At 41.9% G+C, this 14,910-nt stretch overlaps 1 protein-coding gene across 15 annotated transcripts in view; it reads left to right on the forward strand.

The window, feature by feature from the left end:
* LOC139259794 (RNA-binding motif, single-stranded-interacting protein 1-like) overlaps positions 1-14,910 on the forward strand; it is a 769,398-nt gene that overhangs the window by 432,104 nt on the left and 322,384 nt on the right. Inside the window, exons 1-2 of one of the 15 annotated variants that reach the window (XM_070875552.1) lie at positions 5,160-5,180; positions 5,304-5,672. The exons of 11 other annotated variants lie outside the window; for them this stretch is intronic. In XM_070875552.1, coding sequence (XP_070731653.1) covers positions 5,628-5,672 — 45 coding nt within the window. In that variant the 5' untranslated portion in view covers positions 5,160-5,180; positions 5,304-5,627. Of the gene's footprint in view, positions 1-2,422; positions 2,470-5,159; positions 5,181-5,261; positions 5,673-11,286; positions 11,334-14,910 lie in introns of those variants that run through there. 3 more of the 15 variants (XM_070875556.1, XM_070875553.1, XM_070875558.1) reach the window with 3 other exon arrangements.

Consider the following 14,910-nt stretch of genomic DNA (forward strand, 5'->3'; position numbering starts at 1 on the left):
AAAGAATTCTACCATATTATGGTCACTCTTCCCTAAGGGGCCTCGCAAAACAAGATTGCTAATTAGTCCTTTCTCATTACACATCAGCCAGTCTAGGATGGCCAGCTCTCTAGTTGGTTCCTCGACATATTGGTCTAGAAAACCATCCCTAATACACTCTAGGAAATCCTCCTTCACTGCATTGCTACCAGTTTGGTTAGCCCAATCAATATGTAAATTAAAGTCGCCCATGATAACTGCTGTACCTTTATTGTGTACATCCCTTATTTGTTGTTTGATGCTGTCCCCAACCTCACTACTACTGTTTGGTGGTCTGTACACAACTCCCACTAGCGTTTTCTGCCCTTTGATATTCCGCAGCTCCACCCATACCGATTCCACATCATCCAGGCTAATGTCCCTCCTTACTATTGCATTAATTTCCCCTTTAACCAGCAGCGCCACCCCGCCTCCTTTTCCTCTCTGTCTATCCTTCCTAAATGTTGAATGTCCCTGGATGTTGAGTTCCCAGCCTTAGTCACCCTGGAGCCATGTCTCCGTGATGCCAATTACATCATATCCGTTAACTGCTATCTGCACAGTTAATTCGTCCACCTTATTCAGAATACTCCTTGCATTGAGGCACAGAGCCTTCAGGCTTGTCTTTTTAACACACTTTGCCCCTTTAGAATTTTGCTGTAATGTGGCCCTTTTTGTTTTTGCTTTTTGCCTTGGGTTTCTCTGCCCTCCACTTTTACTATTCTCCTTTCTATCTTTTGCTTCTGCCTCCATTTTATTTCCCTCTGCCTCCCTGCATTGGTTCCCATCCCCCTGCCATGTTAGTTTAACTCCTCCCCAACAGCACTAGCAAACACTCCCCCAAGGACATTGGTTCCGGTCCTGCCCAGCTGCAGACGTCCGGTTTGTACTGGTCCCACCTCCCCCAGAACCGGTTGCAATGTCCCAGGAATTTGAATCCCTCCCTCTTGCACCACTCCTCAAGCCATGTATTCATCTGAGCTATCCTGCAATTCCTACTCTGACTAGCACATGGTACTGGTAGCAATCCTGAGATTACTACTTTTGAGGTCCTACTTTTTAATTTAACTCCTAGCTCCCTAAATTCGTCTCGTAGGACCTCATCCCATTTTTTACCTATATCGTTGGTACCTATATGCACCACGACAACTGGCTGTTCACCCTCCTTTTTCAGAATGTCCTGCACCCGCTCCGTGACATCCTTGATCCTTGCACCAGGGAGGCAACATACTCTTTTTCCTGCTCTCCCATTCTTTTTCCTGCCCTTCTGTGAAGCAGAGCCACCCACGGTGCCATGAACTTGGCTGCTGTTGCTCTCCCCTGATGAGTCATCCCCCTCAACAGTACCCAAAGCGGTGTAGCTGTTTTGCAGGGGGATGACCGCAGGGGACCCCTACACTACCTACCTTCCACTGCTCTTCCTGTTGGTCATCCATCCCCTATTTGGCTGTGTACCCTTTACCTGCGGTAAGACCAACTCACTAAACATGCTATTCATGTCATTCTCAGCATTGTGGATGCTCCAGAGTGAATCCACCCGCAGCTCCAGTGCCGCAATGCGATATGTATTAGCACAGATACCGTACAGTGTGTAGTGAGAATCATGGCCCTCATCCTTACTGGAATAATTACAGTGTGCTAAAGTTTCAGGTAAATGTTAAGAAATGGCACTTGAAATTAAATAACCTGATTACTCTGAAAATGTTCAATATTAATAAAATTATATCCTTAGAATCATCGAATAGTTCAGCACAGAAGGAGGCCATTCAGACCACCGTGTCCAGGCCAGCTCGTTTGAAGTCTCACTTCTCTGCTCTTTCCTTGTATCCCTGCAATTTTTTTCTCCTTCAAGTTTTTATCCAATTTCATTTTGAAGGCTACTATTGAATCAGTATCCACCACCCTAACGGGCAGTGCATTCCAAATCCTAACCACTTGCTGTGTAAAGACATTTTTCCTCATGTCGCCTCTGGTTCTTTTGCCCATCATATTAAATCTGTGCCCTCTGGTTATTGACCCATCAGCCATTGGATCCTCATTTGATTCTCATATGTATGTATATATACATGTGTATGAGGGAAAATTTAATAGAGGTGTTGAAGATGATAAAGGGTTTTGATATAGTAGATGGGGAGAAACTATTTCCAGTGGCAGAAGGGTCGGTAATCAGAGGCCAAAGATTTAAGATAATTGGCAAATGAACCAGGGAGAGATAAGAATTTTTTAATGCAGCGAGTTGTTATGATCAGTAATGCACTACATGAAAGGGCGGTGGAAGCAGATATATACTTAAAAAGGAAAAAATTACAGGGCGGTGAGGAAATTGCAGGGGAGTGGATCTAATTTGATAACTCTTTCAAAAGAGCCGGCACAGGCGTTAGGGGCCGAGTGACTTCTTTCTGTGCTGTATGATTCTATGCTCTTGAGATTCAGATCACAGAAATATAGTAGGTATGATATTTAGGTGTAGAATCAAAATAGCATAATTTAAGTAACATTTTGGTGATGCTTGTATTTTCTGTCCTCTTCAGATTTCCACTGTACATGGTAAATGTAAGATTAAGATATAAGCTAAAGTACCGTCTCCAATCCCAGTTTTAATGAGTTAAGGGTACAATACACTGCATTAACCTGGTAAAGCTGAGACAAGTTTAGTTGTTCAGTCAAATTTATGTCAACTTTTCTTTTCTGAAATAAAGCTTTGGATAGATTTGTCCATTCCAACTGAAGGCAGGACAAAGAGTAACAGGAACACAGATGAAGGAGTATGTAATGTTGTATTTTTGCAATGTGCGCTCAAAAAGAAACGGTTGTTTGCTCAGCTGTGAAGATTATGCCATTTTGTACTACACAGATTGAACAGGCATCACAGGAAAAGGAAATAGGATCCACTGTTTTCAAGATCCAGTTGCATTAAGCCTTGAGTTATAATGTTGAAGTGCTGCATAATTTGTAGAGTACTCCATATTTCTAATGGGAATTTTGGTTTATTCCCTTTGCCGTGCATTGCCACTGAATGTTTTACCTTTCCCTTATCAACTGATTTTTCTTTTAAAATCTTATTTTTACCCTCCATCTACGTGGTAGTTTCAGATTATGATTTTAAAGTTACATTTTGCCACATTATTTGTAAACTTAAAGAAGTGTACTTGCTGTTTTTTTGTTCCTCTGTCATCGCTTGACAACTCCACCAAAAAACATGGATACTTACTTCACATGTTAATTCCATAACAAATTTGTGTGATGTGCATTGTAAGCAATATTCTCCCTCGTGGACCTTAAGAGATTGAGATGTATGATTTAAACTGGCTAGTGATTTATAGTATTTTAAATCATCATCTTAGTTACACTGATAATTGAGATGACTTAATTAGAATCAAAAGCATATATTTTTTCCTCATCTTTCTTTGCTATGTGTTTATGAACAAAATATGCATCTTAAGAACATAAGAAATAGGAGCAGGAGTAGGCCATTTGGCCCCTTGAGCCTGCTCCGCCATTCAATATCATGGCTGATCTGATCATGGACTCAGCTCCACTTCCCCACCCGCTCCCCATAACCTTTTATTCCCTTATCGCTCAAAAATCTGTCTATCTCCGCCTTCAATATATTTAATGATGCACACAGCTCTCTGGGGCAGAGAATTTCATCGATTTACAATCCTCTGAGAGATAAAATTTCTCTTCATCTCAGTTTTAAATGGGCGGCCCCTTATTCTAAGACTATGTCCCCTAATTTTAGTTTCCCCTATGAGTGGCAATATCCTCTCTGCATGCACCTTGTCGAGCCCCATCATTATCTTATAAGTTTCAATAAGATCACCTCTCATTCTTCTTCTTGTGTATCTGTAAAGCATGCACTCCCATGTACCGCCACCAGGGAGTGCATCCCCTGAAGTCCCAAGAGATCCCAGCATCCTTTGGGAGCACTGTACAGAAGCCGGCCCCTGAGGCCTGTTCCTCACTCTGGAGTGTCTTAATAAAGACTGAGGTCACTGTTACTTTAATCTCCCTGTGTGCAGTCTCATCTGTGTTAGGAACGCAATACTTCTGAATTCCAATGAGTAGGCCCAACCTATCTTCATTTGTCAACCCTCTCATCTCTAGAATCAACCTAGTGAACCTTCTCTGAACAGTCTCCAATGCAAATATATCCTTCCTTAAATACGGAGACCAAAACTGTATGCAGTATTCCAGGTGTGGCCTCACCAATATCCTGTACAGTTGTAGCAGGACTTCTCTGCTTTTATATTCTATCCCTCTATCCCCCTTGCAATAAAGGTCAACATTCCATTTGCCTTCCTGATTACTTGCTTTACTGTATACTAACATTTTTGTGTTTCATGCACAATGACCCCCAGGTCTCTCTGTACTGCAACACTTTATAATTTTTCTCCATTTAAATTATAATTTACTTTTCTATTATTTCTGTCAAAGTGGATAACCTCTCATTTTCCCACATTATACTGCATCTGCCAAATGTTTGCCCACTCACTTAGCCTGTCTATATCCCTTTACAGATATTTTATGACCTTCTCACAATTTGCTTTCCCACCCATCTTTGTATCATCAGCAAACTTAGCTACATTACACTCGATCCAAGTCATTAATATAGATTGTAAACAGTTGAGGACCCAGCACCGATCCCTGCGGCACCCCACTAGTTACTCTTTGCCAACCGTAAAATTACCCATTTATCCCGACTCTCTGTTTTCTGTTAGTTAGCCAATCCTCTATCCATGCTAATATATTACCCTCAACCCCAGGGTCCACCTTCAGTCAATACTTTTATCTTCTCGTCTATTCATGCTGTTGGTTGCTTTCTTTCATCTGTATATACAGTAAAAACATATTTATTCGTTTGGTCAATAAATGACTTAATAGACTTGTCTCTCCTGTCTGATTTAAATATATATATATTTTTAGCCTACAACTGGCCCATCGTCATTCCTTTTAATTATACTGTAATCCTGCTTGTAAAAAGGTTTGCCTGTGTGATTTGATAGGCTAGTCTGACACTGCCTTTTGCAGCACAGGAAGATCTGATGGTTAGTATTTGGAATGCGAAGCATTTATGTTGGAGCCAACCATTTTATTTAAAGGATAGGCTGGTTTCCATTTACAAAGCTAAGAATTGGAAGTAACTAAACAAAATGTAGATTGTAAGTTCGGTTTTACTGACTAGTAGTTAGCTAAAGAGAAATAAACGGAATTATAAAATTGTACAAAGTAAAAATGTTGGAGATTTGCTTAGTATTTTGACACCCCTATCTTTAAACTTTTAGTAGACGAGGCCACAGTAGGTGGGAACGTTGCTGCAGGGAACCATAAGCCAGATCAATGAAGTGAACTGAATAAACTGGCTGAATCGTTGAAGTTGCATTTGAAACGACGTTATATTGTCATAAAGCTTAGCAGTGTGCTGATTTGAGAGGCAACAAGTAACTACAACAAGGTGCACGCTCGTCAAGGAGACCAGGGTTTCCCTCCGTTCGTTGATTTTGTACTTCAAATGGTTTAACTTTCCGTGTTGTTGAAACATTTGGGATAAAGGAGTACTTTTGCTGTTTGTTGCCCAACAACTTTGGAGAATTGTTACGTTTCTAAGAATGATCTTTCCAAACAATCCTGTGAGGAATCTATCTCACAAACAGGTGGGCTTTAAATTTTTCTGTTTAGAAAAATATACCTTTTTTAGGGTTGCAGATTTACTTGACTGGTGTATGCTATTTCATATAGGTCTGCACTTAAACTATGTGGATACTAGTGATCCAATAGCAGAAATGTAAGTTGTTATTATAATGGATTTGGCTGTTCTATTTCCAGTTTAATACTTAGCAACATAAATAATATTACATGTTAACGCATAAAATGAACCGTTCCTGGCATCAAACATAGTACAAGGTGAGAAAGGTCTGGATTGTGTTTTCATCATCTACTTTATGACTATAGCACTAATATATCTTACCATAAGGCTGAACACTTGTAAAAGCATGAGATGTACAATGCTGTGAAATGCCTCTTTCTGTTAACCCTTTGATTACGAGAACAAAACTTCCATTAAAGGAAATGACACTTGTTGGTGAAAAAAGCTTCCCAGTAAGGGCAAAGAGTTCATTTTAATGAGTAGTATATAATATCTGTTGCGCACAGTGCAAATATTCGACATACACTTTGGAAGTGACCAGAGAAAAGGAAATCTAAAACAGTGCACACCATATGTTTTGTCATTTGTAACAAAAAAACTCCACAGAAATAAAATGGCAGTCTGAACATAAAGCACTGTACATCTGGAATCAAGTTTCAGTGATCCTAATATAGTGTTGAGTCATAGCTTTAAATGCTGGGAAAGCACTCGTTACATCTTCAAACTTTCAGCTTAAAACAAAAGAAATGTTGTTGATCTTGCAAAACGCCGGGAGAGCTCTTTTTAAAAAAAAAAGTTTCTCTTGTGAGAAAACAAGATATTGAGTTCGATGTGTTGGTAACATAAATTAAAAATCCAGTATTTGCCAGACTTTCAATTTTCTTTTTTATTTGTTTATTGTGAAGAATTTATATGTAGAGGTTTTTTTTGAAGTTTAGACTTGTTGGTACTTAATAGCTTTTTCCTGCCCCTGAAAATTCTTACCTTCTTACCTGAAGAAATGTAGCTTTAATCCCCAGTGGTGACCCTCAGTTGGGCCTTTCAATTTAGAAATGGCTTTCTAGTTCAATAAATGAAAGAAAATTTAGAAGTACCTTAAAATATAAAAGTAGCCATGAAAAAGTAATAGAAATTAAATAGAGATAAAACAGATGAGTAAGTGTGATTATTTTTAAAGTAAGAGTAAATTAAATCAATTGACTTGATCAAGCACATATTAAATGGCCTTGTCATATTGTGGTGATAGATAATATTGTGATGATAGATAATCATGGATCTTATGGTTTCATGGAATAATTAATGTGTTTTACACTACAGTTTGAAATTTAACAACAATGTCATGTATCTCTGCATACTTAGATAACATCTGTTCTTTTTTTAAAAAATCATCATTAGTAGCTACTTTTAACGAGCTACTGCATGAATTTAGCAACGTAATGAAAAGGATCACTTTAAGATATTAGGATGGAGCTAGTCACGCCTAATTTAAAGTAGTATTGTGATCAGGAATTTAGGGCTGGTAAAACAGAAATTCCCGTAGTGTTTTGCACTGCCCATGATAATGGTGAATATTGAACCTATTGCCATCATCATCATAGGCAGTCCCTCGGAATCGAGGAAGACTTGCTTCCACTCCTAAAGTGAGTCCTTTGGTGGCTGAACAGTCCAATGCGAGAGCCACAGACCCTGTCACAGGTGGGACAGACATTCGTCGGGGGAAGGGGGGGTGGTGGGGACTGATTTGTCGCACGCTCCTTCCACTGCCTGCACCTGACCTCTTCACACTTGCGGCGTTGAGATTCGAAGAGCTCAGCATCCTCCCGGATGCACTTTCTCCAACTAGGGCAGTCTTCGGCTAGGGACTCCCAGGTGTCAGTGGTGATGTCGCACTTTACCAGGGAGGCTTTGAGAGTGTCCTTGTAACTTTTCTGCTGCCCACCTTTGACTTGTTTGTCGTGAAGGAGCTCTGCATAGAGCAATTGTTTAGGGAGCCTCGTGTCTGGCATGCGAACTATGTGGTCTGCCCAACGAAGCTGATCGAGTGTGGTCAGTACTTCAATGCTCGGGATGTTAGCCTGGGCGAGGACACTGATGTTGGAGTGCCTGTACTCCCAGGGGATTTGCAGGATCTTGTGGAGACATCGTTGGTGATATATCTCCAGTGACTTGAGGTGTCTTCTGTACATTGTCCATGCTTCTGATCCATACAGGAGGGCGGGTATTACTACAGCCCTGTAGACCATGAGCTTGGTGGTCGATTTGAGGGCCTGGTCTTCGAACACTCTTTTCCTCAGGCGGCCAAAGGCTGCACTGGCGCACTGGAGTCAATGTTGAATCTCCACACCAATGTCTGCTATTGTTGATAAAAGGCTCCTGAGATACGGGAAGTGGTCCACGTTGTCGAGGGCCGAACCATGAATCTTGATGACTGGGGGACAGTGCTGTGCGGTGAGGACAGGCTGATGGAGAACCTTTGTCTTATGGATGTTAAGCGTAAGGCCCATGCTTTCATATGCCTCGGAGAATACATCGACTATATCTTGGAGTTCAGCCTCAGAATGTGCACAGATGCAGGTGCCGTCTGCGTACTGCAGCTCAACAACAGGTTGGGGTGATCTTGGACCTGGCCTGGAGGCGGCGTAGGTTAAACAGCTTCCCACTGGTTCTGTTGCAGTCTTTTTAATAATGTCGTTTTTTAAAGAAGTAACATGATCTGTATTTAGAAAGAAATCTGTAGAAGCTGTGCTGTTCAGAGTTTTCAAGCACATTACTTTTCAATGTCACGGTGAATTTACAGTTGGGCACAATCTTCATGAAGCCATTGCTATTGCAAGCACTTGAATTGATTATAAATGGGCACTCTACTTGCTCAGTGGAATAGTCCACCATTAAATTAATTTCTATATAGAACTGTGCAGGGTAAAGTGGAAATGTAAATTTTTGGTAACACAAAATGGAATTGCAATTCCAAGTAGGTTCAGCTTGATTATTAAATGATTGGCTCAATTTAACACGAATACAAAAGCAAAATACTGCGGATGCTGGACATCTGAAATAAAAACAGAAAATGCTGGAAATACTCAGCAGGTCAGGCAGCACCTGTGGAGAGAGAAACAGTCAACATTTCAGGTCGATGACCTTTCATCAGAACTGTAAAAAGTTAGAGATACAACAGATTGTGGCTGTGTTCTCTCCAATACTGACTTGACAAAATATTATTTTCAGAAATTGTACATTTCAAAACTACATTCCTGTACTTTCATTAGTGAATTATTAATAGTTCAATTTAACTATTATTCAAATGAAGAACAAATCATTTTTTGGATTCACACTACTGCAAGTCGACTTTAATCCGTTTCTTTGCATTTCAGTTTTAACACTTGAGATCCAGAATTCTCCTTTTGATGAAAAGCAGGAGAAAAGGCTGTGTTCTCTCTTATACTGACTTGTTAACAAAATAGAGTTTTGAGAAATTGTACATTTCAAAACTACATTCCAATAATTTCATTCGTGAAGTAAAACATGCATTTGCCCATTTTTCATCCGAGGAATTTCATTCTCCTAACATACATGAGACAATAGTTGACAACAACACATGCCTCTGTGTCCTACATGTTTGCTGTCACAACAGCATAGGGTGTTTGCATTGAGATGAGTAAAGCTTTGTGGGTGAGGCCTATAACTGGACTGGCTATGTATTTTGTTTGCGGATGCGACTATCTTTACTGGTCTGGAGCATGCTGATAAGATGCTCCTTTTTCACGCTGCAATCTTTAGACTGAAAGGCCTGAATAGGCTGACAGAGCCAGGAAAACAAACAGGCTTTCAGTACTCAAATGACAAGGGAAGCAGTCAATGTGTGGGCACTACACTGACATGAAACCCAGGGCATGCATTGGCATTTCACTCAAAGGTTTCTTTTGTCCACATTTAAACCTCAGAGGGTGAATTGCTTCATACATAGGATTTGTTACACCATTGGGCAACCAGATGATTCATTTCAGCTCTTTTATGAAGCCAAAATTACAGCTTTAGCCCATTATGTCATATGCACTCTGCATTTTATGCTTTAATACTTTAGTGCTTTAATTTATTCAGTGCTATGAACAATGCAATTTTCATTTCCGTTACTTTATATTGTTTGGTGGCTAAACATGTATAAAAATGAATTAATCAAAATTGTGATAGGGTGTTACGAAAAAGTTACCAGCATTTAATTGACTAAACAAATTCCCTCATAACTCAAAGATACAACTATTTCTGAACTTGTCTGCACTTGTGCTTGTTGCGCTCTCGAATGAAACCGTGTCCATTTGATGCTCTGCATTCCAGCCTACCAAACTGAGAAATAGATAATGTAAAAGAAGCATTTAATTCTTGAGCAATTAAAAAAAAATACAAGTTGGGATTTGTTAAAACAAATTCTGTTTAATTCCTTTGTTTTGGAAAATTCTAGGTTTTTCAAAGTATCAGAAAGGGCTTTGTTCTAAATCTGCCAAGTAGTTTACTGGTGTGAACCAGCTGTAGTTTGGTACTACCCATCCAGCATGTTTTTACATGAGCTAAATCTGCATTTCAAACAACTGAGCTGGCTACCAGGGCCAATGAGGAATTTAGCAGCGTGACTAGATGAACAGGAAACTAATGTGCATACTTTTGTGTCAAAGTCCATGTTTTCTTATGGAATTGATTGGACACAAAATTTAGGAAACTGTTTTAGATCTTCCTATTATTCATGAGTCTGGAATGTTGAATCATCTCATGAAAGATGGTTGATGTAAAAGGTTTTTACTTGAGAATTTTTCAATATCATAATTCCAATATTTCTTACATTACAGCTTTATACAATATCACAATTTTAACAGAGACTGTTCTGGTGGCATTATTTAGGTTGGAGTGTTCTTACTCTTGCTACAAGTACAGTGATTAATATCAAGAATGGTTTTCTATATAGTGTAGTTGAGGCACAAACTAGAATTGGTCCACAGGGAATTGGATACTGTGATGAAGGATCCATAAGTTTCTATGGGCCCAAGTTTTCACCCTCTGGAAAAACGGCACATCTCGATAAGGTGTGCCAACTTTCTGGAAGAAAAAGGGCACCGAAAACTTAGCTTGTGATTCTGCGAGTTCTTCAGGACGTCTTCGTGCTCGGCGTGGCGCAGCACAAGGGGTCGCGTGCGGAGCCAGATCCCGGCGCTGAAAACAGTGCCTGGACCTCTGCACGTGCGCGCTAGACTGTGTGCGCATGTGCAGTAGCTCCAGAACCTTGAGGCTGTGTGGGCGGGGCCTGAAGCACACCGCCCCTAGCCCTGGGCGAATGGGCTCACTGGGGCGGCGAAGATCTGACTCTGGCCTCCACTTCAGCTTCAGATCCCGCTCTGGCTCCCCGCCCCCCACCCTGTACAAATCCCACTCCGGCTCTCCTCCCTTCCCCCCCCCCCGGTTCAAGTCCCGCTCTGGCTCCCCCTCCTCTCTCCTCGCTTCCCACTCCGCCCCCCCCCTCTCTCCTCGCTTCCCCCTCCCCCCTCCCCCCTCCTCTCTCTGTCAGAAACACAGAGAGACACTCTCACTCTGTGTCTCTCTCTCTCTGTCAGAGACACCTGTGGGGGGTGGGGGGTGGGGGGCGTCCCAGCATGCTGTTGGAGGGCTCCCGGTGCTGCAGTCGGTGAGTAGAAACTTAATTTTTTTTTAAATGTTTTTTGATTTATTGGTTGGTTGATTTATCATTTATTATTGATGATGGCTCTTTATTTGTAAAAGTGAAGTGTTTAATGTTTGTAAACGCCCCACACCTCCCACCCCCCCCCCCCCATCTCTCGTTCCCTACGCCTGATTTCTAAGTGTAGGCAAGGTTTTTGTGAGTGTACAAAAATCTACACTTACTCCATTTTAAGTTAGTTTGGAGTAAGTTTTTATTGCCTAAACTTGCAAAACAGGCCTAAGTGGCTGGACACGCCCCCTTTTGAAAAAAAATCTGTTCTAAAATGGAACTATTCTAACTCACTAGAACTGGAGCAAACTAAATGCCGAGAATTGCAATTTCTAAGATGCTCCATTCTAAACTAGTTGCTCAAAAAAAAAGGAGCAACTCAGGACAAAACTTGAGCCCGATAGATGGATGAGCTAGATCGGTCACACAGCCTCCCTCATCTGCTATTTTTGTGATACATAAAAAATCAAGAGTACTTTACGAAATAGCATTCATGATTCTCCCTCATTAATTATATTTTGTGATCATGGGCTCAAACCCCAGTGATCCTGCTTACCAACCAGTTTGAGTAAACTCTTATCTTTTCAGGCAGCTGGAGCAGTTCACTTTTAGGTCTTGTGAACTACAAAAATGATTCAACTTCTCAGCTCCTAAGTAACGCTTATCACTTTATCCTTCCGAGTTATTGTTCCTTCCCTGTTTCCTTGTTGTTTTCATGAGCAGTTCCAAAAGGATGCTAAATATAGGCATAGTTGCCAACTGTTCACATTTTATGTGGACAGCCCAAGTTCTTGGAATGCTGTGCACAGGTCAACACTTTGCGATCAATGTCCGCTTTTACAATCCCTGCAACAATTGTGACCGATTCACCTCAAAGTCCAGAAAGTTGTATGTGCACATGGCTGGACATCCAAGAGCTTGTGCACTGAGGTTGTGGGCACCACGCTGGTTTAAACGTGCCAAAAAAAAGCATCTAAATTCTAAGTCCTGTTTTATTTTTTTTGGCTGTGAATAAAATGTTCCTTGAATCATAGAATCCTACAGCACAGAAGGAGCCCATTTGGCCCAACATGCCCATGAGTGATCTTTGAAAGGGCTGTCCAATTAGTCCCACTTCTCTGCCCTTTCCCCATAGCTCTGCAGATATTTTCCTTTTTGTATATACAGGTGCAGTGTCGAGAATCCGGAATCCTCGGGACCGAGGCTGTTCTGGATTCCAGTCATTTCCTGACTTTTGATCGTCTTTCTGATGTCATGAATCCGGAAGCACCCGAGCCCAGGTTTGGGTATTTCTGGACTTTGGAATGTCAGAAAAGGGGGTGGGGTGGAGGGCGAGGAGCTGTTCATGCCACCAGTCCCGTCAAAGAGGTCATCGGGCGGGGCCCCGCTGCCGAAGAGCTGATCGGGCAGGCCTCGCTGTGGTGGAGCTGATCGGGCAGGCCCCGCTGTGGTGGAGCTGATCGGGCGGGCCCCGCCTCAGTCCCGAGGATTCCGGATTCTCGACACTGCACCTGTATATACAAAAAGGAAAATATCTGCAGAGCTATGGGGAAAGAGCAGGGAAGTGGGACTAATTGGACAGCCCTTTCAAAGATCACTCATGGGCATGTTGGGCCGAATGGGCTCCTTCTATGCTGTAGGATTCTATGATTCAAGGAACATTTTATTCACAGCCAAAAAAAATAAAACAGGACTTAAAATTTCGATGCTTTTTTTTGGGGCGGGGTCTGCTGCCAAGTAGCTGTTCGGGTGGGGCTGCGCCGCCGCCAAGGAGCTGTTTGGGTGAGCCGGCGAAGAGGCCCCGAGGTAAGGGCAGCGGCGGCGGTGGGCGAGGCCCAAGGTCGGGCAGCGGCAGGACCGCGAGGTTGACAGGGTCGGCGGTTCCGGATTCCAGAACATTTTACGGATTCTAGATGACCCTGCCACCGATCGGTCCGGATTCCGGAACTCCAGATTCTCGACACTGCACCTGTATCAAATTTCCTTTTGAAAGTTATTATTGAATCTGCTTTCACTGCCCTTTCAGGCATTGCATTCCAGATCATAACAGCTTGCTGCATAAAAAATTCCTCCTCATCTCCTCCCTGGTTTACTTGGGATTACATTGGAAATATGGCACAGAAACAGGCCATTTGCCCAATCAGTCCTTGCCGGTGTTTATGCTCTACTCGAACCTACTCCTGTCTTTCCTCATCGAAATTTAGCAGTATAACCCACTTTTCCCTTCTCCCTCATGCTTGTCCAGCCTCCCCTTAAATGCATCTATACTATTTGCTTCAACCACTCACTGTGGTAGCGAGTTCCACATTCTCGCCATTCTTTGGGTAAAAAAGATTCTTCTGAATTCCCTATTGGATTCCTTGGTGACTACCTTGTACTGATGGCCTCTAGTTATGCTCTTCCCCACGTGGAAACATTCTCTGCATCCACTCTATCAAAAACTTCCATAATTTTAAAGACCTCTATTCAATCACTCCTCAGTCTTTTTTCCCTCCTAGAGAAAAGGGATCCAGCCTGTTCATCTTTTCCTGATGTGTATACCCTTGCAGTTCTGGTATCATCCTTGTAAATCTTCTTTGTACCCTCTCTGTTGTCTCCTTTTTATAATATGGCAACCAGAACTGTACACTCAAGTTCAATACAGCATAACTTCCCTACTTCTCAATTCTATACCTCTGGAAATAAACCCTAGTGCTCGGTTTGCCTTTTTAATGCCTTGCTAACCTGTGTCGCAACTTTTAGTGATTTGTGTATTTGTACTTCCAAGCTCCCTTTGTCAATTTTCTTTGTCAATTATGTCCAATCTGTATCCTATGTTATCCATATAGCTAACTTCTGGCCACATTTATAACTATACCATAGTTATGTTCAACTGCTTATTTCACAGTAATCACTTGGAATTTGTCCCCAAGTTATAACCATTACTGGCAATAGATTTGTGCGGTCAGAAAGCAAAGTCATGACTTGTATACATCACTGATAAAGGTATACATGCCAACCATCAGTGTTTCACTGACCTATAGAGTTTGGGGAGTCCTGAGAGTGTATCCGTGATTGCTGACAAAAATCAGCAAAGAATGGGTCCTCCTTCCACCTTCCAATGGCTAATTAACTGGAACAAGTTCTTTCTGTCTCTGTCTCTGTCTCTGTCTCCCTCTCTCTCTCTTTCCTCAATGCCATTCCCTGTGCTAATGGCAGTGACTGTGGCCTCTGCAGACTGTTGACCGGATCTCTTATGCTTGTGATGCAACCAGACTTGGGTAGGAGCAGGACTGAGGTGGGGGGAAGAAAAGTGGAAAGGGAGCCTGGGGGGAAAGTGAAGGGGCGAATGAATGGCAGTGACAATTATAGATTAAATGGATGGTAATGAAATAAAGCGGGATGTGGGGTGAAGCTGGGAACTTGGGGTTAAGGAGCAGGAGAGGGCCAGTGTTACCTGAGTGATAGTGGGGGGAGAGAAACTGCCAGCATGAATTTTGGGAGGTAGTATAGGAGTAGTAGCAGATTAACAGTTGAAGAGGGAGAAGGGTGG

This window comes from Pristiophorus japonicus, chromosome 3, assembly GCF_044704955.1.
Source record: "Pristiophorus japonicus isolate sPriJap1 chromosome 3, sPriJap1.hap1, whole genome shotgun sequence".
Lineage (NCBI taxonomy): Eukaryota > Metazoa > Chordata > Chondrichthyes > Pristiophoridae > Pristiophorus > Pristiophorus japonicus.